The sequence below is a fragment of the Pelodiscus sinensis genome, chromosome 16 (genome assembly GCF_049634645.1).
Source record: "Pelodiscus sinensis isolate JC-2024 chromosome 16, ASM4963464v1, whole genome shotgun sequence".
Taxonomy (NCBI): Eukaryota; Metazoa; Chordata; order Testudines; family Trionychidae; genus Pelodiscus; species Pelodiscus sinensis.
In genome coordinates, this window is record NC_134726.1 from 34,873,768 (window position 1) to 34,899,923 (window position 26,156).

The following is a 26,156-nucleotide window of genomic DNA, read 5'->3' on the forward strand; positions in this document are numbered from 1 at the left end:
CCCGGCCGGTCGCCATTTTAGAAATTGACTAGCCTGAAGTAATTGCCCGCGTCTACACGTGGCAGTGAAACGGGATTCCGAAATAAAGCCCTAACTCAAATTAGCTGGTATTCCTCCTGCAATGAGATTTACCAGCTAATTCAAGTTAGGGCTTTATTTCAGAATCCCGCTTCACTGCCGCGTGTAGATGCGGGCAGTTACTTCAGGCTAGTCAATTTCTAAAATGGCGACTGGCTGGGAACATGCAAATCAAGCGCAGGATATTTAAATCCCGCACTTCAGTTGCAATTTCGGTCACCCTCATTAGCCTCCCTAGATCGATCTAGGGGGCTAGTGTAGACATACCCAGAGGTATTTTCCCTCTCCCCTGACACCACATACTAGGCCATTTCAGCTCCCCCCTTTACTAATTTACTCAGCGGTTTAGAAATGCACAGGCAGCTCTGAGGAGAAACGACGGCTTCGGCGGCATGGATGCCTGAGCATGTGGCTTGTACCGCCTCAAGGCTCTGCAAGTGTTAAAAAGGCTCCGAAAACCCCTGGCGCCACAGATCTCTTCAGAATCCCAGCGTCTCCTGGGCTGCCGGCGCGACTCACACCACTCGGCAGGGCACAAGCACGCGTTGGAACAGGCTTTGCTTCATTGTGCTCGATTCTACGGCGCAAAGAGACGAATACGCTACTACAATCATCCCTCCCAGACAACGCTGAGCCCCATCTCAGACAGGCCTGCAAGCTTCCCTTGCTCTCAGTGCCGTGTGAATGCATGCAATTATCCCTCAAGTGCGTCTGCTTTGCACATGGCTTGCCATGGCTGGATTCCACTCGGCTCCTTCCTCGCCAGCTGGGAAGGTGCAGGGGAATCAGGGAGGCAGCTGTTGGGACTATTCCTAGTGGGGCGGAAGCCAGGAATGCTGGACGGAGCTCACCACTTCAGGCTCTAATCCCTCCAGCCGAGATAGGGTTGCCAGGTGTCCGGTTTTCGACTGGAATACCTGAGCGAAGAGGGACTTTGGCAGCAAAGTCTGGTGGGAAGCGCGGTGGGGCTAAAGCAGGCTCCCTCCCTGCTTTGGCTCTGCGCAGCTCCCGGAAGCAGTGGCGCATCTTCCCTCCAACTCTTATGTGCAGGGGCAGGGGGCTCCGCATGCTGCCCCCTCCCCATGTGTCGGCTCAGCAACACCCATTGGCTGGGAACTCGGACCAATGGGAGCTGTGGGGGTGGCACCTGTAGATGGCGCCGCATGCAGAATTGCTTGGCCACACCTCCACGTAGGAGCCAAAGGGGGTGACATGCTGCTGTTTCTGAGAGCTCCTTGAGGTAAGCACTTCCAGAGTCTGCACCCCAACTTCCTCCTGCACCCCAACCTCCAGCCCTGATCCCCCTCTTGCCACTGGACCCTTCAGTTCCAGCCTGCAGCCCCTCCTGCACCCCAAACTCCTCAGCCAGAGCCCTCGTACCTCTCCGCACCTCAGTCCCCTGTCCCAGCCCCGACTCCCTTCCTTCCCTCCAAATCCCTTGCTCTCATCCTGGAGCCCCCTTACGCACTCCAAACCCCTTAGGCCCAGTCCCACTCTGGAGCCCAACCCCCCAGATGGAGCCCCACCCTCTCACATCCCAACCTCCTGTCCCAGCCCGGGGAAAATGGGTGAGTGAGGGTGGGGAGAATGAGTGATGGGGGGGTATGAAATGAGTGGGGGGGGCTGAAAGGAGGGGTAGGGCAGGGATGAGGCCTTGGAGGAGGGGTAGGGCAGGGGGCGGGGCAAGGGAGCTCAGTTCTGTGCAGGTAGAAAGTTGGCCACCTCAAGCACAGAGCTGGCATCTAGCGCAGGTCTGGCACCCAGCACAGGTTGAAACCACTTCTCCGCAGGTGTGAAACCCCTGGGTTGAGCTCCACGCCCCGTGTTTCTAGGCAAAGCCCAGCAGCAGTGGGAGCGTTAGTCACCAGCACTTGCTAGTAGAGGGAACTATAGGCTATAAAGCTCCGGCTTAATAAGATAAATTTAATATTCCTCCCCCTGCCTTCCTAGCGGGCCCTGCCAGCCCATGGTGTCCCTGCAAACACTGGAGGTGGGGGTGTAGAAATGTCCCCTCTCATCATTCCCATCTCAAGGCCTTGCTGACTCCCCACAAATTCGGTCTGCCTCCAGCTTCAAGTCGGGGGAGCCTTAGGTAGGCAAGTAACTGAGCCAGTTTGAAGCTAGACAGTCACTGGGCGGTACTGAGACAAAACAGGATGTGCTTCGGTCTAGTATCATGGATGGAGGATGCCGTTTCGAAGAGTGCACCTGTCCATCCCCCGCCGGCACAACCTCGCACAAACCCTGCACGTGGGGGACGCAGCATTGTCCTCTTCAAAATGGCACCCTTATGGTGGGGAGGGCCCACGCCATTCCCAGGCACACTAAAACGTCTGGTGTTTTGGAAGGGGTGGCGGCCCTACCAATGAGGTGAGGACTGGACATTGGACTGGTCAAGCTGAGGATCAGTTTTAGAAGCTGAGGCGGCAGGAGGAAAGATGCACTCTGCTGGATGGCTTTGAGTCACAGGGATTTGCACTGGGGATCCTGCTCAACTTTCCTGCCAAGAGGTGCTTATTAACCCTCTTCACTTTCTGTTGTCACATATTCTGCACCATTGTTGTTCACCGATAAGCAGCTGCTGCGTTCCACTCTGTAAGTAGTCGCACTTTGGAGAGAGACAGTACAGAGGGAGACTGAGGAACTGGAATTCATTAACAAATTCAACACTATCCACTTGGGTTTGAATAAAGATATTACTTGGTTAACGCACTACAAAGGCAATTTCCCCTGCCTTTGATATTCACATTTCCGCATCCAAAGCTATGCACAGGACTCATCCAGCCTGACTCAATTATCGTAGTTAATATTGGTCCTGCTTTTGCTGTTATATATACTCTGGATTCTGTCATTTTCACTCCAACTCATCTGATGAAGTGGGTTTTACCCCCAAAAGCTCATGATATAATATATTTGTTGAGTCTCTGAAGGTATGTCTACACAATAGCATTATTGCAAACTAGCTAACGTTATTCCAAAATAACATAGTGAGCATCTACTCTACAAGCCTTTATTTTGAAATAATGTCGTGCAGGAGGACTCCTTACTCCGGCTCATGGTAACTCTCATTTCACGGGGAGCAAGGGAAGTCAAAGGAAGAGTGTTCTTCCTTCAACTTCCTACTGTGTGGACAGCACCAGAAGCTGAATTAAGCTATTTTGACTTAAGCTACGCAACTGATGTAGCTGAAGTTGCATAGCTTAATTCAACTTGAGCCCTGCTGTGTAGACATACCCTAAGATGCTCCAGGACTACTCGTCATTTTTAAAGTTACAGACTAACATGACTATTCCTCTGAGACTTAATTCCAGTACAGTTTATAAAGTGCTTTGATATCCTTAGATTTGAAAGGGACTCTGTGAACAAAGGATAATATTATTAATGGTGTTATCAGTAACACGCTCTTTGAAGAACCCTGAGTCAAATTAAAATCCAGTGAAGTCACTGGTGTTCCCCTGAATTCACATGGGTGTCAGTGAAAGGTGAATCTAGCACATCGGCAGGAACAACTTCTGACCTAAACGGTGTGTTTCTGTGTACAGCCATGCAACAGTTTCTTTGCTTCCAGCTTCTAGGAGCATGTGTTTTTATCTCAAAGCAAAAACATATTCTCAAACGATCGCCTTCGATAACACTCAGAGTTAAGGCTGTGGCACTGATGAAAACAAACTCCTTGCATACGCAAAAGAAGAACATTACAACGAACCCCTCTCAGCCTTGGGCATTTTGAAAGATTGGACGTGTCCAGTGAAAGTAATTTATATAAATGATTTCATGAGCCTTATCCATTTGTGCATTTAGTTAAAACAATATTGACATGGAAAAAGTTACCAGGCATATTTCACAAATAACCTTAACTCTGCTCTGTAAGACATACTTAATACTCTTTCAACAGCTACATTGTTAGTTTAAATAGTTGTGTGAGTACATGCATGGATAAATATAAATTGCATTGACAGCTACCATCATTAAAAATCATGGGGTATGTCTACACTACCCCCCTAGTTCGAACTAGGGGGGTAATGTATGCATACCGAACTTGCTAATGAAGCCCGGGATTTGAATTTCCCGGGCTTCATTAGCATAAAGCCGGCGCCGCCATTTTTAAAAGCCGGCTAATGCGAACCCCGTGCCGCGCGGCTACACGCGGCACGGACTAGATAGTTCGGATTAGGCTTCTAATCCAAACTATCTGTACGCCTCGTGGAACAGATTAGAAGCCTAATCCGAACTATCTAGTCCGTGCCGCGTGTAGCCGCGCGGCATGGGGTTCGCACTAGCCGGCTTTTAAAAACGGCGGCGCCGGCTTTATGCTAATGAAGCCCGGGAAATTCAAATCCCGGGCTTCATTAGCAAGTTCGGTATGCATACATTACCCCCCTAGTTCGAACTAGGGGGGTAGTGTAGACATACCCCATGAGACTAACTTAGAAATCATGAGATTTTATTATTATTGTTGTTAATAATAATATGGGTTCTTTTTATTTACTTTTTAAAATTTTAGAATGTAGAGTTCATGTTTTCCTCCCCCATGCAGGCTAGACACAGTTTTTTTTAAAAAAAGCGAAGAGTCTCATAACCCCATGATTCCAGCAACTGGTGCTTTAAGAAAAGCAACAAATATAATGAACTCATTATAACTGTGCAAGTCAGCAAGTCTGGGTGTGGACACACAACACATAGGATTAGTGATTCGTATGTTGAAAATTAGTGACACGTACATTCAACTTGCGGAACTCCCTGCCAGAGGATGTTGTGAATGCCCAGAATTTAACGGGGTTCAAAAAAGAACTAGTTAAACTTATGGAGGATAGGTCCATCAGTGGCTATTAGCCAGGATGGGCAGGAATGTTATCCCTAGCCTCTGTCAGAGGCTGGGAATGGGTGACAGGAGATGGATCACTAGATGATTCTCTGGTCTGTTCATTCCCTCTTGGGGCACCTGGCATTGGCCACTGTCAGCAGACAGGATCCTGAGCTAGATGGACCTTTGGTCTGACCCAGTATGGCCGTTCTCATGCTCTTATGAAAGAACTCATAAGGTACACATATGTTCCGTGTTAATGCTGCCATTTTCCTGATTTAAGAGAGGGGTTGAGTCTGCAGCAGCTTTGCAGCCCAGCGCATTTCCGTGTGCGGGGAGAAATGGAAGACAGGGGAAGACTAAAGGATCCACACTTCTGTGGCTCTCCTGCTCCACAGCCACCTACTGCGCATGAGCATAAAGCCACCGCACGGCTCCTCACTGCGCAGCAGACCCTCGCAGGGCTCTGCTGTGGATGAAAGATCAGCATTCGGGGTCTCTCTATAAGAAGCTTTTCCACGTGAACGAGCACAGGGCATGGCGCAGAATGTTGAGGGGGTTCTTCCCTGTTAACCAAAGCCCAGAGAAACCTGCCTGAAGGTGCACAGCAATCTGCATCTGGGGAGCGCAGACAGCTGACATCCAAGCTTTCCTTGGAAGCCAGCTGCCCAGGGGAACACACACAGAACAGCAAGAGATGGACTCCAAAGGCAGCGGCTTGCTTGGATGAGTCAGTTGATCAGAGGCCGAGAAGGAGAGACACCGCGGGTTTTGCATTGTCTTCCCAAAGGCTCCTAATGTCAGGGACAAAAGATCAGAGATCAGAAACAAATGAAACCACCAGGGGCAGCGGCGGCGGCTAGGAGCAGAGCCTGCCAGGTTGCTGCTTTGCATGCTCTACAGCAGCGGTTCTCAAACTTTGAAGCCCGTGGCTCGCCCTGCGCAACGCAGACCTTTCCACGGACCGCCAGCCAACAAAATGGGTGCAGGAGAGAGAGGGAGGAGGTGTAGTGTCTGGCCAGGAGGTGAGGATGCAGGAGTGTCATGGGGGGGTGGAGTTTTGGTGGGAAGGGGTTTATGAGAGGGGTGGGGTGCAGTCTTGGCAGGAGGGGGCGTGAGGGGACTTACCTGCCTCTCTGCCTCCCGCCGCTGCCAGGCACAGCCCCTCACTGCTCCCATTGGCTATTATTCTGGCCAATGGGAGCAGCAGAGAAGGCCTCCAGAGGAGCAGTTTCCTGCGCAGCCGTTTCCCCCCACCAGGGGGAAGGGGAGTGGCAGTGGGCGGAGCCACTTCCTCCCCCCGCCCCCAGCTGGCTCCAGCCCATGAGGCTCCCCCACCACTGTGGGAAGGTGGTGCTGGCACTACAACCTCCTGGGGAAGCAGAGGGCGGCTAGAGCGCTAGCAGATGCTTGTGGACCACTCGTGGCCCGTGGCCCACACTTTGAGAACCACTACAGTACGTTTCCTCAGTGCCACATTCTATCCTCATTCGTCCCTGCCACACAGACCAGGTTCCAGGCAGCGGAGTCTCATTTTGGGTGGGAGACCCAAGGAAACATGTTCCTTGTGAAAAGCCACAGGCTGCGTGTTATGTAGCAGAGAGAAAGAGGTGGTCCGTTTGCTTACGGCTCACTGTCTGTGCGTTCACCCGGCAGGCTTCGAACCAGCCGCTGCAAACAGAAGGCAGCAGGGCGTAAGAAAGTGTACAGCCCAGCAACTTGCCTTATTCCTGGCTTCTCCGCCTGGCACTGACACTGCTCCGGACATGAGCTGCCCTTTCCATGCCTCCTGTGTGTTCTCCTCTGCTCTCCACCTTGTTTTTTTAAGTTTCTCCAGTTACAGACTCACTTGGCTACCCCTCCGAAGCAGCTGCTCTTCAGTTAGCACCCTGCACCGCCCATGGCTTCGCCCTCACGTCACTGCACCGGAGATTTCATCTGCTTCCCCCCTTACCTCCATGATGAACCATTCCTGATTTTTTCATTCATTTGCCACAGGTCTTAGTGGGGGTTGGGAGGGGATTTTATATGGCAAACCAACGAATGTAAAATAGGAGTGCAAAGTGCACCCTGTTTGTCAGAGGCTGGAGAGGGATGGCAGGAGGCAAATCGCTTGATTAGTCTTCGGTCCACCCTCTCTGGGGCACCTGGCACTGGCCACTGTTGGCAGACAGGATACTGGGCTAGAAGGACCTTTGGTCTGACCCAGTGTGGCCGTTTTTATGCTGTCTTGGGCCTAACTTTGTGGGGACAAGTTTCTGGAACTGGGAGAGGAGAGGGACAGGTGAAAAAGGATAAGTGGTCCTGTGGCACCTTAGAGACTAACCAAAATATACAGAATCATGAGCTTTTTGGGTAAAACCCACTTCCTCAGATGACTGGGGGTGAAAAAGTGTTCACGTTTCCAGCTGAACAAGAGCCTGACGCCCTCTCGTCGTGGACCCAACCCCCGCAGTCCTCCCAGGACTCCCCACTAGCTTAAGCGAGGGCTGTGGCTCATCCCAAGGGTTGGTTAAATGGACCTTGACCAGCTGAGAATGAGTCTGGCCCTTCCGCCGGAGCTCAGCATTGGCTTTACTTTCCCTCCCCAGCATTTGTATTTCTCTCTGGGTTCCAACAAGCTCCATACAAGACCTTCCGGCTCCATTTTGCCGAACTCAGGACGGCTCGTTCCGACAAGAAGGAAAACACTTGGGCGCTTGGCTACCCTGATCCTGAACTCTGACCCCTGGGAGGTTTGCCCATCGCCAGTGACAAGCAGGCCTGCTAAAGAGGGAAGAGGGCAATGGGGGAGCAACCCCGGTAGGGTCCAGCAATTCAAAAGAGATCAGGGCCCCTTACTGCCTCTGTCACTACTGAGGCAGTGTCCGGAGCTCTGGGCTCTTTAAATCACTGACAGAGCCCTACGGGGCATGTTCCGGGAGGCTGGGAAGGGCTGGCAGGGGAGGCAACCCCACCCATTCTGCTCCTTCCCCCGAAGTCTGCACCCCTTCCAGAAGCGCAAAGTGGGTCCCTCACCTTACCCAGGAGCCCAGCAATTCTGTTGGTCCCTCTGGTTCCCCATTAAGCTCCCATAAAGCTACGCCATTGGGCTACCGTTAGTCCTTCTAAACCCTTTTCTACAACTCCCATCTGGTCATTTGCCCCCTAGCACACTGATCCCAAGCAGGGCACCGAGTCCCTTCTCCTTACCATGCTCTCCCATCAGATGATGGAGCTTCTCAAAAGGGGCTGCATTCAGACTCACGGGGCTATTAACCATGGCCACCGGGGTGCTGCTGTTTTTCTTCGCTTTGGGTCCCGGGGCAGAGCTGGCTTTGCTAGCTGAAGGCAGGATGGTTGGGTAATTCATATTGCCATGGTTGGCGGGGAGCCCAGTGATTGGGGTAACATTTGCGGAGGCATTGGAAGACTTGCATTTCCCCTGGGGTCCTTCGACGTGGCAGTCGGCATGGTAAATGCTATGGACCGACTCTGAATCCGGAGGCAGGGGCGGGCTAGGCAGGTTGGGGGATGGAGACGGAAGCATCAGCTGGCTCCCAGACTGCATGACTTTCAGCTCCAGGTCACAGATCTCCGGGTTGGACCGTGGGCCCCGCGGGCTCCCGTTGCTGATGTGGTAGTGGTGGTGATGGTGGTGGTGGTGGTGGATGAGGTGGTGGATGGACGTGATACGTTTTTTGCTGCGGTGGCTCTGCCCAGGCGGGGCGCTGTTGGGGTTGACCTTTTTCCGGCGCTTGCTCTGCCAGTTGTTGTACAGGCGTAACGTCCGCCGCTTTCCCTTCCGGAAGATGTGGCAGATATATTTGAGGAGCTCATCGTAGCAGCTGCCCGGCTCCGAGAAGCTGGCGATTGTGCTGTCGTTGGAGAGGTAGCGGGCACGCTGCTCCTGCATCAGCTGGTTCTCCCGCTGCTTTGTTTCGGAAAACTGTGTTGCTATTACAACCAGGCACAAGTTAATCATGAAGAAAGAACCCACCTGGGGAAGCCAAGGAGAGAGGAATTTTACCAAAAAGCACCCACCGAATACACCTCATTACCCGAAGGGAGGAGCAATATTTGCAGGGCTCGTTTTCATGCCAGGCTTTGCCCATCACGCTAAATGCCCAGGTCTGAGAATGAAGTGCTGCATTCATTCATTAATTAGTTAAATAATTAATTAATCTGCACTTATGCTGCACTTATGCACTTTTCGGCAAGGGAGCTCTTTCCTTTTAAACACCCTCCCATCCCCTTCCCCCCACATCTAAGACTGACCTAAGTTCAAGGGGGAGGCTACAAATCAAAATGTAAGCCGGGGTCTGGTGACCAGCTGGCCAAAGTGCAAAGAGAACGTTTTGCGGTGTGGGGAGGTGGGCCTCTTCCCTTTTGTACTGTTGTTCCATCTTCCTTTCAAGATACTTACCCAAAGGCCAGCTCTCATTCAAGCTCTGATTTGGAGAGCCCCGTCCGGTCTATCTCCCCCCCGCCTCCAGCCTGCTGATCACACCGCTGACCCAGGCAGGGGCATAAAAGGAAAAGGGGGACTTGGTGCTAAGGAGACTAGGGGTATGTCTACACTGGCGCGGTAATTTCTGGCTTGGCTAGACATCCCTGCACTAGCTCCGGCAGAGGCAGCATGCTAAACATACAGCATCGCGAGTCTCTCTCTTGCCGTGAGTCACGTGTGAGTCTTGGTGCGTTGATTTGCCTCCCAGGAATGCTGGGCATTTCCCCAAGACGGGCCTTTTGCAGCTTCTCCTCTAGCACTTCCCCCCAGCCTGGCCTTCAGCAAAGCAAAGAGCAGGGCTCAGTGGTGCCCGGTCCTTTTGGAGAACCTCACAATTCCTTTTGAGCGCCACTACCCTCGGCCAGCCCTGCCTTCCCATCCCCCCACAGCTGGGAGGCCTCTGTTCCCATCAGGCGACGTGACCTGACTAGAAGGCAGCTCGTGCGTTGGTCTGGCCCACCATGAACAGAAAGCCAGTGAAGCTAGAAGGGCTGGCTGCCCCAGTACGACCCCATCCAAGACCATTGGTGGGTGCTCAGGCATCCAGCCCGACCTGCTGCTTCTTCTGCAGTGGCAATGCCGCTAGGTGAAAGCTTGTGCTGGAAATGACCCCGACAGCAGCAGTGCCTGAAACCACTCGCCTGGAGGCCAAAAAGCTGGCGCACCGCTGACCCACAGCACAGCAGCCCCACAGAAAAGGCGTGTGCGTCTATCAGTGCTAGGCACTGGGTGCATGTCTCGCGCCATCTGGCAGGAGATACATCTGCTACTAAAGGCTAACCTGGCACCTGGAGCTGTCCACGAGTCGTTCCTTTCTAACCCGGACACATTGCCTTCTGGAACGCCTGGACGGCTGGAGAAGTGGGAGGCAAGAGGTGTGCGGGGCTTATTCTCAATCAGTCCTAGAGATTGATAGTCCACCAGGCACAACAGCTAGGAGACGTCTGGGGGATAGGAATTCGGCACTTGCTGCCCTGGGGGCCAGAGGAAACGTGCAGAATTCCCTCCAGGACTGTAAGGCTGAGGCCGGGCGAGTGAGAAAGGGGGAGGGGCGGCCCATACGGCTCGACAAGGCGCAGCCATGCCTCCCTATTTGCCGCTAAGAAGGACAACGCTCGTTGGGGCATCGTCTCCCACCCTGCAGCGTTCTGATGGCACCCAGGCCCTTGTAGGGAGTAGGGATGGAAACGCGTAGTCGATTAACGGATAAGCACAAACGTATTGGTTAATGCTAGAGATGACAAGCATTCCCCGCCCTCCTGCCAGTACATTTTTTAGGAGGCTGGTCAGCAGCCCGGCTCAGTCCCGGCTCACGCTGGGTGTAGGACCAACCCCTGAGGCGGCTCTGCATTTAAAGTGTGTTAGGAGCCAGGTGGGCAGGCAGCCCGGCTCACTTCCAACTTGTGCCGGGTCCGGGAGCTCAGACCTCCCCTAGGCAGGGGCTGCTGCCACCCCACGCTGCTGCCTCGGTACCAGTGCAGGGTGACAGGCAGCCGGTCCATGAGGGGAGCTGGGTTTTAAACTGGCTCCCCTCGTGGACCAGCTCCCACCTGGCACCCCACGCTGCTGCCTCTGGATCAGAGGCAGCAGCACGGAGCGGCAGGGGGGGCTCCTCGGGAGTGGGGCTGGAGCGCACTGGCTGCTGGCCCTGCCCCTGGGGACTATGGACAGTCAAGTAACCCATAAGAATTCATGAGGTCGCTCGACTATTCAACTGACCGCTATTTCACATCCTTAATAGGGAGTTCTTCTGGCCCAAAGGACATGTGGACAGGATTATAATCCCAGCACCAGGCTCTTCTGCAGACCCAGGGCCCTTACCCATCTTTAACAAGCAGCGGTGGGGGAGGGTGCATATTCAGCAACTCATACTTACTATTATAAGCAATATAAAATATATAAAATTGTAAAAAGAATGTGCATCCATAACATAATACATGATGTCAACCCATCCTTCCAGGGTTATAACCTACGGGGAGAGAAAGAAAAGGGAGGGAGAGAAGAAGAGTTACAATCAGGATCAAAGTTAATGGCAAACCTCTGCTAATGCCTGTTACTCATCGCGTTGCAAAATCCGTCACGGTCCTCGCAGGACTTCTCTCCGTGCTGGCTTAGCCTCACAGCAGGGAGGGCTGCACATGCGGCCAAGAGACTGGCCTGGGGTTTCTCAGGCGTAATTAAAACCGAGACAACACCCGAGGACAACGAGCAGCAGAAGTCCTGAGTCCGTGCCAAGCTGCACCATCAGAAGGAGCCGCAGCAAAGCTACGGATGCGGACATGAATTCTACCCTGTTCTGGTGCTGCTATCCCACTTACGCGGGGTCTATTATAGCAGCTCAGTTCTTCGTAGCCTCTATTCCAAAGTTTAACCATAAAATTGCACTATGGAGGGGCTGCGGCCAAGCGGAAGGAAAGAAAGTTATTTCAATTACATTGCAACTCAATTACGTACTTGTGTTCTGTAGAAAGGGAGCTGAGGATGTAATTAACACCGCACAGCCAGTGTTCAGAGCAAAGTACCAGCACTGCCGCGTGCAAGCTTTTTAGTTCGTTAGAAGGCAGCCTGACCTTAATTGCAAGATTTCACTCCCTCTGCTGGATCCTTAGCGGGTCTCTTTTCTTTTTGCACAACCAATCAAATCAATGCACCGGATTCTGCATTTACCGACAGCAGGCTAGGCGTGGGGCCAAATGTCATCCCTCGTTATACACCAGCTCATATCTGGAGTGGCTGCATTGACTTGGATGCCATTACACCGCTTTTGCAATGGGGTGGGTGACTGAGAGCCTTGACCACCACAGTTACTCTTGATTGACACTGGGGTGAATCAGGCCAAGTCAGCAGGTAGCTTTTAAAAGGACTCAGGGCTCGTTACATCCATTGAGAGAGTCAGACCGACTTCTTCCACTTTAGTTGGTGTTGTGTAACTAGCCTTAAAGTGGGAGAATTGCATGTGCAAGGAATACAGGGCATGTCTACATGGCTGTGTAAGCCCCAAATCAAACCCAACCCTCCTTTTCTCCAAACACAAATTGCGCTAACCCAGGAACCCATGACTACCCATGGAGGAAGGTCTGAGCTTGAATCATAGAATCATAGAGCTAGAAGAGACCTTAGAAGGCCATCAAGTCCAGCCCCCTGCCCAAGGCAGGACCAATTCCAACTAAATCAACCCAGCCAGGGCTTTGTCAAGCTGAGATTTAAACACCTCTAGGTATGGAGACTTCACTACTTCCCTAGGTAACCCAGGGTTCAAACCCTATTGCTTAGCAGTGTAGATACTAGGGATGTTAAATATCGATTGACTAGTCGAGTAACCTCATGAATTCTTATCGGTGAGTCGACTATTCTATAATCCCTGGGGGCAGGGCCAGCAGCCAGTGCGCTTGGGTCCCACTCCTGAGGGACCCCATGCCACTCTGCGCTGCTGCCTCTGTATCAGAGGCAGCAGCATGGGGTGCTAGGTGGGAGCTGGTCAGCAAAGGGAACCAGTTTAAAAACCAGCTCCCATCGCGGACCGGCTGCCTGTCACCCTGAGCTGCTGCCACTGATAAAGAGGCAACAGCAGCAGGTGGCAGCAGCCCCAGTGTGGGGTGTGGGTGGAGTCTGATCTCCCTGACTCACCGTGAGCCGGAACTGAACCGGGCTGCCTGCCCGTGTGGCTCTTAATACACTTTAAATGCAGAGCCTCAGCAGGGGGCGGTCCTGGACCCTTCATAAGTCAGGACTGAGCTGGGCTGCTGGCCAGCCTGCTAAAAAATTTGCTGGTGGGGGAGGGGAGGGAAATGTGTGTAGTTTATAGCATTAACCAGTCAGCTTTTGCTTATCGGTTAATCGACTACACCAGTGTTTCTCAACCAGCGGTACGCGTGCCCTTAGGGGTACTCGAGAGGAGTCTGGGGGGGTACGTCAACACAACGGAAATTTGGAGAAAACTGAATTTTTGTTTTAAGTTTTACAGCACTTGATTATTTTTGTACTTTTTACACCCAAAAATTTAATCGCCCACCCGGCTACAATGAAGTTGTTTAAACAAACATGTTGTAATGGTAGACAAATTGTGTGTGTGTCTGAAAACTGTACCTCCTGGGGGTACTTAAAAATTTTTTTTTTAAATTTTAAATTTTTTTTTTAAAAGGGGTACTTAAAAAAAAAAAGGTTGAGAAACACTGGACTACACTATTACATCCCTAGCAGACACAACCCCACAAGATTTGAGTTTTGGACCATGATCCTATGGGTCGTCTTTCTGCATCCTCCGGACAGTCAAGTTAGATAGACACTTCACATTCTCCCAAGCTGCACCACAACCCCAGGCTGGAGTAGCCACATTTTGGAGAGGAGATCTGGGTATCGTTGGTTGGCGATTGCAGTGTGGATGCTGGCGCTGCGGGTTCAAGTCCAGGTTAGAAAACTCTTAACCAAGGTTTGAGAGTCTGTAGGTGCTCAAACTCTGGGATCTCTAACCCAGGGTCGGCTGACTTCAGTTCCACTAACCCTAAGCTTACATTGCCATGTAGACATACCTATCGATAGGTAGGTTCTTTCCCCCTCTGTTTTTCTAATGGAGCTGAAATATAACCAGGGGGGATCTTTGTTATTTGATTTGATATGCAAGAGCGTGACAGTTGCTCATGATCACCCTCAGCCTGGTGGAATAGAACATTTCCAGAATCCTTCCCTTACACATCACTCTCCCTGGGTTTACACAGGTGCTGAAAGGGACAGAAAATGACCCACTTCTGATTCTCCTGGCACGTCAGTCCCTGGAAGCCAAGAGTAATTCTATCCAATTCAATGGTGTAAAACTGACACGACGGCAGGTTCCGGCTCCGAATCTGCCGTTTTTCCCCTGGTGTGGAGTGTGATCGAAACATTTGCACAGAACAAAATTCCTTTCCTCTGAGTTCCTGGCAGGCATGTGCCATGCCAGGCCGAGGATTGTCTGCGGCACTAATTGCTTGGGCTGTTTCCCGGGGAACCCAAGGAGATCGAGTTGGCAGGCAGCATGGCAGTCTATCAAACTGCTGCCAGTTACCCAAGAAGGAGGGCGCTGTGGTAACGCTCAAGGTTTTATTTTAGACCCTCTCTCTCCCTGCTTTTGATGAGCCTTTCGGAGCGACGCTGGAACAGCTGCGGGAACAGGTGTTCTATCCGTTTACACTTGGCGGTGAAAAATGAACTCAGGGACCCACGCCATATTGGCTCTACCTCTTCGCTGAATTGGAGTTTGGCTGGCACGCCCCAAACCGAATGTCGAAACATGATTAAAAGGCAGAGGCATTTCAAGACTGGGAGCTCAGCGGTCGAGTTCTCGAGGTGCTATCAAGAGCATCGCCTGAGAAACAAACTTAGGAGTGTGAGTGGAGGGGGAGAACTGAATCTTTACAGTAAGAGAGGTTTTTTCCCTCGTGCATTATGCATCATTTTCAGTCGCGACACCAGATTTCTGTTGCAGAAGGCTGAAAACTCCCCCTCCCCCTTCCACCTGCCGGCAGTTCCCAGAACAGTCGAGATGTGATTAGGATTCACAGTGCTGAGTTGCTTACAAAACCAAGTGATGCCGATGGAGAGGCGTGGCTGGTTCCTTGTGGATTCAGTCTTACAATGCATATGACACTGTCGGATGAAGACCGACCCTCGGAAAGGGCATTCCTGAGCTGGCTGAACCAGGAATCACTGGAAATCTTATCAGAAATCTTGGTCTCACCAGCTCCCTTTTTTCTGATCAATTAGGTACAGCAGCGCCTGCCACCTGGATGCTTGTCTGAGTGGAAAGAAGCCCCTATACTTATAGGTGCAATCATTTACACTAAGGACTCATTCAGAATTTGCATCTATTTTAATTCCCCCTTTATAGAGAGAATCAGGCCCCTGGACTTTTGTCCATTACTGGTTTAGATAAACCAGCAGACGGCAATAAAAATGATGAGGGGGATGGAGCACACGACTTACGAGGAGAGGCTGAGGGATCTGAGGGTTTTTTAGTCTGCAGAAGAGAAGAGTGAGGGGGGATTTGAGAGCAGCCTTCAACTTCCTGAAGGTGAGTCTTGCCCACATGCTCAGGGTTTAGCTGATCGTCATATTTGGGGCCGGGAAGGAATTTTCCTCCAGGGTAGATTGGAGGTTTTTCGCCTTCCTCTGTAGCATGGGGCACAGATCACAGCTGGAGGATTCTCTGCATCTTGGGGCCTTCAAAGTATTTGAAGGCTTCAATATCTGAGATCTAGGTGAGAGGATTATTCTAAGAGGGGTGGGTGAAATTCTGTGGCCTGCACTGAGCAGGGGGTCAGACTAGATGATCATAATGGTCCCTTCTGACCTTAAAGTCTATGAGTCTATGAGTAAGGGGGGTTCCGAAGAGGATGGAGAGAGGCTGTTCTCAGTGGTGGCAGATGGTAGAACAAGGAGCAATGGTCTCAAGTTGCAGTGCGGGAAGTCTAGGTTGGATATTAGGAAAAACTATTTCCCAAGGAGGGTGGGGAAGTACTGGGATGGGTTCCCTAGGGAGGGGGTGGAATCTCCATCCCTAGAGGTTTTTAAGTCCTGGCTTGACAAAGCCCTGGCTGGGGTGATTTAGTTGGGATTGGTCCTGCTTAGCAGGGGGTTGGACTCAATGACCTCCTGAGGTCTCTTTCAACCCTAGGATTTTGGGTTTTATGAAACTGAACTAAACAGGTTCATCCTTTGCAACAAACAAAGCTATTCATAGGGAAAATCCAGAATACATTAGTGTAAATCTGGAGAAATTCTTTTACATTTCACAAGATTGCTTTGGAGAGACTGTGCCCCTTGGAGAGTAGGATATGACTCCTTATTTATGTCCCCAGACCAAAAACATTTGGGGGTTAGGTCAGGAAAACTGTATATTACCCTTACAAATCTGATCTCTTTCAGCACTGTATTGGTTTTGACTCCTCCCTCGGGCACCGTGAATGTAACATCACCTACTCTATTAAATGGAAATTATTCTCCTCTCACTTCCCATCTCCAATTTGATTAATCCAGTTGGCACAAAGCCCATTTGTTCCTCCAACCCTCCTTTAAATATCTTCCCAGGACCTGCCTCACCTCTTCCTGTGTTTTGCAATCGCGCAGTCCATGCTCAATAATTACATTCAGTTCCAGTTAGAATCGTTCACAGACAGACGTATAAAACAGCCCCTCCAAAATGTATCAGTTCAAAGCCTCCCCTAAATGCAACATGCAATTATTTATCAACAGCGATAAGGCAGCAAGAAACACACTTCCTAATTCTGCTCTGATGGAAAAGATTTGTGCGAGATACGCGGCAAACCCCAACCGCCCACTGGAGGGAAATAGCTGAAAGATTCAATTAAGATGATTGGCAAGTTAGTCTCACAGGGCGCTGCCAATTGCAATACGTTGCAGATGGAGAGGGAAAGAAAAACTGCCCCCAGAACACCAGAAAGCGATTTGGCTTATGAAATCTAACCTGCTTGGGCAGAAAAGGGGACTGTCATGGTAGGCAGCTAAAGGTCTTATAGGACAGGCACTGGTGTGATGGGACATTCCTTATTCTTTATGGGAATATGCTTATGAATATGGCAAAAAGGGATGTTGCTGTATCACAGAATCATAGAACTAGAACTGGAAGGAACCTCAAGAGGTCATCGAGTCCAGTACCCTGCACTTACGGCATGACCAAGCACCATCTAGACCATCCCCGACTGGTATCTGTCTAACCTGCTCTTAAACATCTCCAGTGATGGAGACTCCACAACCTCCTGAGACAATTTATTGTGGAAAATCTCTTCCGTATGCATGTATCATTTTGTGAGATACTGCATGTGAGAGATCATTGGAAAGGATGGAATCTATTGAAGACGATTTTTCCATTTTATGCAACAATTATTCCTGTACTTGAAGATAAAAATACGAAGTATAAACCTGCATTACTAATGTGTAGTCATGCAAAGTGAGGGCCATTCATGCTACTCATGGAATTTAATGGCTCAATACTCAGGACAATGATTTGTGAACAGACTTGTTTCTTCTATAAGCCTGGAAGGAGGGACTATGGTGGCTCCTACCAAGACATGTGACCATGTCACCAGATGTTGGGCTCCATCTTGGATGTTGTATTCTTCCACAAGAGCAGAGGGAAAATTAAGACAGAACACAAGGATTACACAAAACTCATATAAGGGTGAGGAGTGAGGTAATCTAGGTCGCCAGTTCTCCCTGGCTTCCCTACCTAAGATGACAGCTGGAAACATCTAAGACTGAACTGGGGGCAGGACTGGGCCCAGGCTGGAAGTATTTTCAGTCTGTGAAAGAAGCTTTTTAGAACAACTTTGAGGGTGAGCTATTACATGTAACTAGTTTCCTTAGCGTATTAAGCGTAGCTTGCGTATTCTGTTGTATTTTGTTTAGTAACCTACATTGTTCTGTGTGCTCTCTCTTATGACCACCTAAATCCTACCCCTTAGCAAAATCATGTTTATTTATTAATAAACTCGGTGTAAAATTTATTTCCTGGGGGAAGGAGTCAGCATCTGGGGAGCCAATAGCATCACCAGGCCCATGGGAGTGGGGGGGGGGGGGAAAGGGAGCAGATCCGTGCTCTGGGAAGGGGCAGGGCATCAGGAAGAAGGGACAGGATCAGGGAAGCCAGCCCACAGCTGTCCGGGCTGCAGCGCATCCCCTCCCGTCCAGCCCTCAAAGCCACCAGCATGGTGATTTAAAGGGGCAGGGGTTCCAGGAGCAGTGGCAGGCTCTGGGAACCCTGGATCCTTTTCCATCAGCAGGCCTGGACCCTGTGTCTGTGCTGCAGCAGGCTCACATATCTGACTCAACAAAACGGGGTCCTGGGGGGCCATGCTGGCAGGGAAAAGAGGCTCAGTGGGGTCTCAACACAGTGGGTAACAGTCCCAAAGGGGTCCTGACCCATCACAATGGGATTATCCATCCAACCGCCCTGCCTGCTTGTACCATTCATGCATCTATTTGCAGCAGTGAGGGGTGGATTAAACCACCCAAATCCCAACAGCACCCCCAAGAGTGGGCGTGAAAGCCCTGCCTCTTGTGCCAGGAACTTACACCCTACAGCAGGGCTACTCCACTTTGGAAGCCCCGAGGCTTGAGGTATTGAGCCACAACGATACTCACAGCACTTGCCGAGGGCCACAACTTAAGTGTGGTTGCATTTACATGCAAATATATATGCAAATATATGCAAATAGCTTCTTTCACACTGATGGGCATGAACACAACGATTAAGGCAAGACTACACAACACACAGGTCCCATTTAAGTCAGTTCTGCTGATCTTAGTAAAATTCAATACTGACCCAATTTCCACCCATACGACAGCACTTTTAATGAGCAATGACAGTCCAGCAATTTAACTACTAAAACGTATCTCAACAGAAGTTGTTCTATTGACGCCTTTTTTTGTTTTGGCTCCCACCCGCAAGCCACGTGTTGAGCCCCGTGTAAACCCAAACCGCACTGCGGGCTGCTAACAAATTGGCTGAAGGCCACATATTGAGAAGCCCTGCCCTAGAGCCTGATTCTCCACTCACATCAGTGCAAAGACGTGATGGAAAAGTTCACTAGTGCGAATGGCAAGACACAATTTGACTCCGCGTTGCACCAGGCCCTGCCTCAGAAGTGATTCAGTGACATTCTGCTGGCACTCAGCAAAGTCTCTCTTGGCTTTAATGCACAGGGTTTTAGTCTGCACCAGTGGGTATGAATTCTAGCCCACAGGAGCGCATCGTACAACTGGCCCACGTGGATCTTGCTGGTGTGCACTCAGAGCTCACTAGTGCGCGCTAATGTAGCGCAGTTCCAAACAACCTTATGTCAGCATGTGCCAGGGGAACGTTTAGGGTTCCATTACAGTCCTTATGGGCCACATAGTGCCTGCTATGCAAGTGCAGCCTAAAATGGTGCAGATTAAAGCACTATGTAGACAAGCCCTCCTATAGGGCAGGTCTGTGCTACAAATACTCTGCTGGCATAGCCATAGTGGTATAAGCTAAACCTCTAGTGCAGATGCAGTTTTTACCCACGAAAGGAGGAGTTGGTGAAGTTAAATCTCCTCCTGGAAGAACACGCGATACACGGGCAAAAGGATTCTATGTGTCTACCCCCAGTTTTTTCCTGCATAGCTCCATTGGCTAGGGGCTATGCGTTTTTCACACCCTTCACTGATGCAGCTGGGCCAGCAAAACTTTGTAGTGAAGACAGAGCTTCAGTTACCCTGGGGCTGAGTCTCCCGTTATGTTTAAACTGTAGTAATGCCCTAGATTTATAGCAGTGCCCATGGCAGCAGAATCAGGCTTTCTTTTCACATCAGACAGAATCAGCCTACGATTTGAGATCTAAACGCATAAGGGAGATGTAGATTAAAGCCATTAGCTATCAACTCAGGCCTCCTTACTATTCAGTGACAGATGGTTTACAGTTCCCCCCCCTCCTCCCTCCGGCCGGTCCCCAGATCACTTTCACTCTCTTTCCGGAATTGTTTCTTACAGTTCATCTACAAGATTCCACCATAAAATCATTGTCTCTGAGTGCTGCCAAAATGTATGCAGCGACTTGGCCATATCCCAGTCAGAGGCTAGGTTTTTCTTCTCTTTAGTGCCACTTTTTGAGAGAGAAAGAACCCCCCCCCCCCCACACACACAAGTTCCATTAATTAGGAAAGTCAATGTTAGCTTTGAAACACTTAATTCTTCTCTGTATATTATAAAGCACTAATGGGGAGTGCCAGATGGACTGTTGCGGAGAGAAATGAACCTTGAAATCCTGCTAATCAATGGAGAAGTTTGCAAAAATTATCTTGTGAAAGAAAACCTACAAGCTAAGTACCAAGTGCACAGCATACTAAATTCTGGCCTCATCCCTGATGCTAGAGCTTAAAACACGGGGAGAGTCTACTTTTGAAATTACTTGAACTAGCTTTACTTGTAGGGCTGCTCTTACGATGTTTGGAGGGGGAGGGAGAAAGGGATGCTGGCAAACAGGTGACTAGAACTAGACGCCTAAATTCCTAAATTCTATTCCCAGTTCCGATACTTTAGTCAAGTCCCTTGCTTGTTTATTTCAGATATTTAGGACCTGACTCAGCAAAGTCCTTAAGCATATATTTGCCTGGCTGAATCAGGGTCTAACACAGAACTGAATCCTAAATGTTTGCAAAATGTTTTGAGATCCTTGCATGCCAGGATCATGTGAACTGACACATGAGTCAACATTTACATATAGCTGCAAATACATGTATTTGTATTCAGCCGGTCCTCTGCACATGCTGGGTACTTTTTGTGCAAGATGAGGAGTACCTCGATCAAAATCCATGAAGCTGAATTGAACGGACAGTCTGTGATCTGCTCTGGTTTTCACCGCTTATCGCTCGATTTCACGGACTCCACTAGGAGGATTTTACGAACCTTCTCAAGACGAGTTCTGATGATATCATAAAGTGAGGGAGCTAATTAATTACCATGATGCGCTCAGTAAATTCACAAGGCCTTTAGCATGCATTTCTGAAGGCCCTTTTTCTATGTATTGTGCCCTTTCATGGGCATATTGATTTGGCTAATAAGCTCTGACCAGTGAATAATGGAGTATTACTTTTCCTATGTAGAGTGCTTGGCAGCTAATCAAATCGCTAACTATATTTTTCAAGTCCATTTCATAATTTCAATTATTTTGTCATGACACACACTGTTAAATAATCTCTACGAGCAAATCCCCCCCCCCCAAACAAGTTTTATTACTTTCTGAGTAATATCCTTTGAATAGGCAGTTCGTCCTGCATTTTGATGCTTATCTTACTTTGCAAAACGTATTTAACCTCCTCGTTAGAACTTGGGAGTCTCGCAAAGCACCCGTTTTCTGTGGAAAGTGCTACAGAAACTCTTCTTGTCCCTCTTCACACCCTTCGCTAACTATAACTCCAATTGGGCTTTGGCCTTTCTGATTACACGCCGACATGCTCGAACGTTTTTATGCTCTTCCCTAGTGACCTGTTAAAGTTTCCACTTCTTGTAAGCATCTTTTTTGTGCTTAAGCTCACTGAAGATTTCTCTGCTAAGCCAAACAGGTCGCCTGCCATATTTGCTATTCTTTCTGCATAATGGGATGGGTTTGTTCCTGCACCCTGGTTCAGACCAAAGGTCCTTCTAGCCCAGTATCCTGTCTGCCGACAGTGGCCAGCACCAGGTGCCCCAGAGAGGGTGGACCGAAGACAACGATCAAGCAATTTGTCTCCTGACATCTCTCTCCAGCCTCTGACAAACAGAGGCCAAGGACACCATTTTATCCCCTGGCTAATAGCCTTTTATGGACCTAACTTCCATGAAATTATCTAGCTTCTCTTTAAACTGTATTATAGTCCTAGCCTTCACAGCCTCCTCTGGCAAGGAGTTCCACAGGTTTCACGCTGCGCGAAGAAGAACTTTCTTTTATTAGTTTTAATCCTGCTCCCAATTAATTTCCTTTGGTGTCCTCTAGTTCTTCTATTTAGGGAACTAATAAATAACTTTTCTTTATCAGCTCTCTCCACACCACTCATGATTTTATAGACCTCTATCATATCCCCCCTCAGTCTCCTCTTTTCTAAACTGAAAAGTCCCAGTTGTTTTAACCTCTCCTCATATGGGACCCGTTCCAAACCCCTAATCATTTTAGTTGCCCTTTTCTGAACCCTTTCCAAGGCCAAAATATCTTTTTTGAGGTGAGGAGACCACATCTGTACACAGTAGTTACAGTCAGTAGTTACAGGTCAAACCTACTAGGCAGCGTGGGGTTGAACCTGAACTGCTAGCCCAAGTTAAAAGCTGAATTGCGATGTTGTCACTGCTATTTTACCCCAAGTTAGTCCTTAAACTGAGTTAAGAACACATAAGTTAAGGACACTTCCCCCTTTATTTTCTTGCCGTGAAGACACAGCTGACAGCACTCCCTCCTTTCCACGTGGTTTCTACCAGTAGGGGATGGATTTCAGCCTGTACATTTTGATTTTCAGAATAGCTGACCTAGGGATGTGAAAGGTTAACCGGAGCAGTCTCTGTCTATAGTGGGCCCGGCAAGTCGCAGACAGGGGCTGCACCGGTCGTCCAGAGCACCACCCACCCTCTTTAATTGGTTAAGAGGCTAAACATAAATTTAACTGGTTAACCCATTAAATGGGACTTTAGATCCCTAAACTGACCACATCACTTTAATGTGAATGCCCCAGTCTCCCTTTGCTGCTGAACCTTGTAGCAATCATGGCCTTGGTCTACATAAGGGCTTTATTTTGAAATAACCCCCCCTTAGGTCGAATTAATAAGTGGAGCATCCATACTACCAAGCCCATTATTTGAGATCTGTACTCTTGCTTTCCTCGAGGAATAACACTAATTCTGAAAGTTATTTCGAAATAACAGTGGTGTGGATGTGCCGGTGCCGCTATTTCAAAATAGCTACTCCACAGACTCATTCCAACTAATTACTCCCCAGTGCTTCCTGAGGCTGTAAATCGAGGTAGCGCGTCCACAGTAACAGAGCCTGCATCAGATTAATTTGGGGGGATCCCCATAGCGGGACACGCTATTTTGATTTTGTTATTTCAGGAGTTATTAAATCAATGTTAGTTATTTGGAAATAGTTTTCTAGTGTAGTCATGCCCATGGTTAGCAAGTCTGATGAGCTACCAACTTCGGTGGCAAGCAGCAGAATACGATGCCAAAAGCAACTCCTGCGATGTTCAGGATGTTTTCGGGCTGCCTTATCTGTTCTGCACTAAATAATGCAAAACCCTGGTCTCCCAGCCCAAGTATCACCCATGGTAGATGAATGCTGGCCATAACAACAAATCATATCTCAGTACATATTCATGAGGTTTGATTTACCACGATAATTATCTTTGGTATGCCTTGTTTGTGTAAAGTACTGTATGCACTGGGAATGTATTTAACTGAGAGCCATAAACCTGTCTGAAAAGGTAGCAAAGTGGAAAGGCAAAGCATTCGCAGAACAATTCCCTTAGCAAGAAAAATTGGAATCCAAGACAATATGGAACCCACCCAAGATCCAAACTGTGACTATGTCTACACAGCAAAAACAGCAGCATGGGTTAGGACTGAATTAGCTCCTCCCCTCCAATGCATCACAAGTGGAATTTCTTGTACTACTGGAAAAAACCCAACAAATGGTCTGGTAGCACTTTATAGACTAACAAAACAGAACACCACTGGCCATCACCTACAGCCTTCAGCTAAAACCTCTCCAATGCATCATCAGCGATCTACAACCCATCCTGAACAATGATCCCTCACTTTCACAGGCCTTGGGAGGCAGGCCAGTCCTCACCCACAGACAACCTGCCAACCTGAAGCAAATTCTCACCAGCAACTATACACCGCACCATAGTAACTCTAACTCAGGAACCAATCCATGCAACAAACCTCGGTGCCGACTCTGCCCACATATCTGCACCAGCAACACCATCACAGGACCTAACCAGATCAGCCACACCATCACTGGTTCATTCATCTGCACATCTACCAATGTTATATAGGCCATCATGTATCTGCTATATACATCGGCCAAACTGGACAGTCCCTATGTAAAAGAATAAATGGACACAAATCAGATATTAGGAATGGCAACATACAAAAACCTGTAGGAGAACACTTCAATCTCCTTGCACACACAGTAGCAGATTTAAAGGCAGCCGTCCTGCAGCAAAAAAACCTTCAAAATCAGACTTCAAAGAGAAACTGCTGAGCTACAGTTCATCTACAACTTTGACACCTTGGGTACATCTAGACTACATGGCTCCGTCGATGGAGCCATGTAAAGTAGTTTACTTGGCATAGTCAAAGAAGTGGGAATTTAAATAATCCACGCTTCATTAAAATAAAAATGGCCACCGCACTGTGCTGACGATCAGCTGATCCGGCACAGCGCGGCAGTCTAGATGCGGCGCGGTTGACAAGGGAAGCCTTTGTCAACTGCTCCGGTAAACCTCGCTTTGACTATGCCGAGTAAACTACTTTACATGGCTCCGTCGACAGAGCCATGTAGTCTAGACATACCCTATCAGTTTAGGATTAAACAAAGACTGTAAATGGCTAGCTAACTACAAAAGCAGTTTCTCCACTCTTGGTGTTCACACCTCCAGATCAGCTACTAGAAGTGGGCCTCACCCACCCTGACTGAATTAACCTCGTTATCTCTAGCCTTCTTCTGCCCCACATATTTATACCTGCCTCTGGAAATTTCCACTACATGCATCTGATGAAATGGGTCTTTGCCCATGAAAGCTTATGCTCCAACACACCTTGTAGACTCTATAAGGTGCCACAGGTCTCCTTGTCGCTTTTGCAGATCCAGACTAACACGGCTACCCCTCTGATACTTAAGCAAGAGAAAGTTTCTCAAGGAACTTTTCAAGTCGGCGTGTGTGTAATCAAGCTGATTTCCCTTTGATTTGGACAGCAGGGGACACTCAAATCAAGGGGGACCACTCCACTGGATCTGGGTAAAAGTTTTCGGCCAAAAAGTTTGGCAAAAATGCAGAAATCAAAATCGCAAATTTAAGTTGGTTTCACCATATCATTAGTTGGATCTCCCCCTCCCTGCTTCTCGAAAACTGACCATTTTGCTTCAACATTTTTGAAACTGAACATTTTGATTTTTGGGCTTGAAATGACTCTATTTCAAAATGTCCTTTAATTTTATTTAAAAAATACAGAACCATTAAGATTTGGTTGAAATCAGAACAATCCAGTGGTGGAAATGAACCATTTTGTTCACCCCAAACTGATTTAACCCCAACTTTTTGATTTACCGAAAAAAGTTAATTTTTGATTTTGTTCTGATCCAACTTTTTTTTGGTGGTTTTTCAATGTTGTCAACAGACTGAAAATCTATTATTTGCAGCATTCACCACACGTAAACTTTAGCAAAGATGGTGCAAGCGAAGCTCATGCCCCCAGCTTTCGGAGCTGTGTGAAATCTGAACCCAGATCTGACTCCAAATTTTCTTGGCTGACCCATTTAACACCCTGCACCAAATACCCTGGATCCAAACCCTGCCAGATCCAGTGGTGTTTACATTCTGGAGCTGAACTATATCTCTTGGGCTCTCCATCAGAATTTATAGGATGTGATGAAAAGAATTATTAGTTCTTTAAATTGCCATCGCTCTCAAAACGTCCCAGCTGCTTTCCAGACAAGCCAGAGGACACAGACAACTTCTCCACTTGAAAACAGAGAGGGAATTTCAGAAGGTGGAATGCCACATATAACTTTCCGGCTCTGGGCAGAAGCTTTGGCTGCTTTTTGCTTGGGCATGCTGGGACTGTGCCTGGAGTAGCTAATTGCTCAGTGAGAAATGTAAAGGAAGGCACCAGCAGCTAAACCAGCTGAAGAAGCCCTCTGCATGAGCCTGACACTGCTTTGACTCCACTCATAGACTCACAGACTTTAAGGTCAGAAGGGACCATTCTGATCATCTAGTCTGACCCCCTGCACAATGCAGGCCACAGAATCTCACCCACACCCTCCTAGAATAATCCCCTCGCCTATATCTCAGATATTGAAGTCCTCAAATGGTTTAAGGACCCTAAGATGCAGAGAATCCTCCAGCAAGTGATCCGTGCCCCATGCTACAGAGGAAGGCGAAAAATCCACTCAGTGCCAAAACTCCCATTCACGTCAAGCGAAACCCCATGGGGTGGCATAAATGACCTTGTTCAACCCCTGGAGTTAACTCCCCTCCATTTAGACAGGGGTTCCTTAGGGTGTCCTAAGAGAAGGT

At 49.0% G+C, this 26,156-nt stretch overlaps 1 protein-coding gene across 4 annotated transcripts in view; it reads right to left on the reverse strand.

Moving 5' to 3' along the window:
- Positions 1-26,156, reverse strand: part of CACNA1H (calcium voltage-gated channel subunit alpha1 H) — a 572,675-nt gene that overhangs the window by 167,059 nt on the left and 379,460 nt on the right. For 3 of the 4 annotated variants that reach the window (XM_075899790.1, XM_075899792.1, XM_075899794.1), the window contains exons 8-9: positions 11,248-11,340; positions 8,075-8,861 (exon numbers count right to left, since the gene is read on the reverse strand). In XM_075899790.1, coding sequence (XP_075755905.1) covers positions 8,075-8,861; positions 11,248-11,340 — 880 coding nt within the window. The remainder of the gene's footprint in view (positions 1-8,074; positions 8,862-11,247; positions 11,341-26,156) is intronic. The other variant, XM_075899793.1, reaches the window with a different exon arrangement.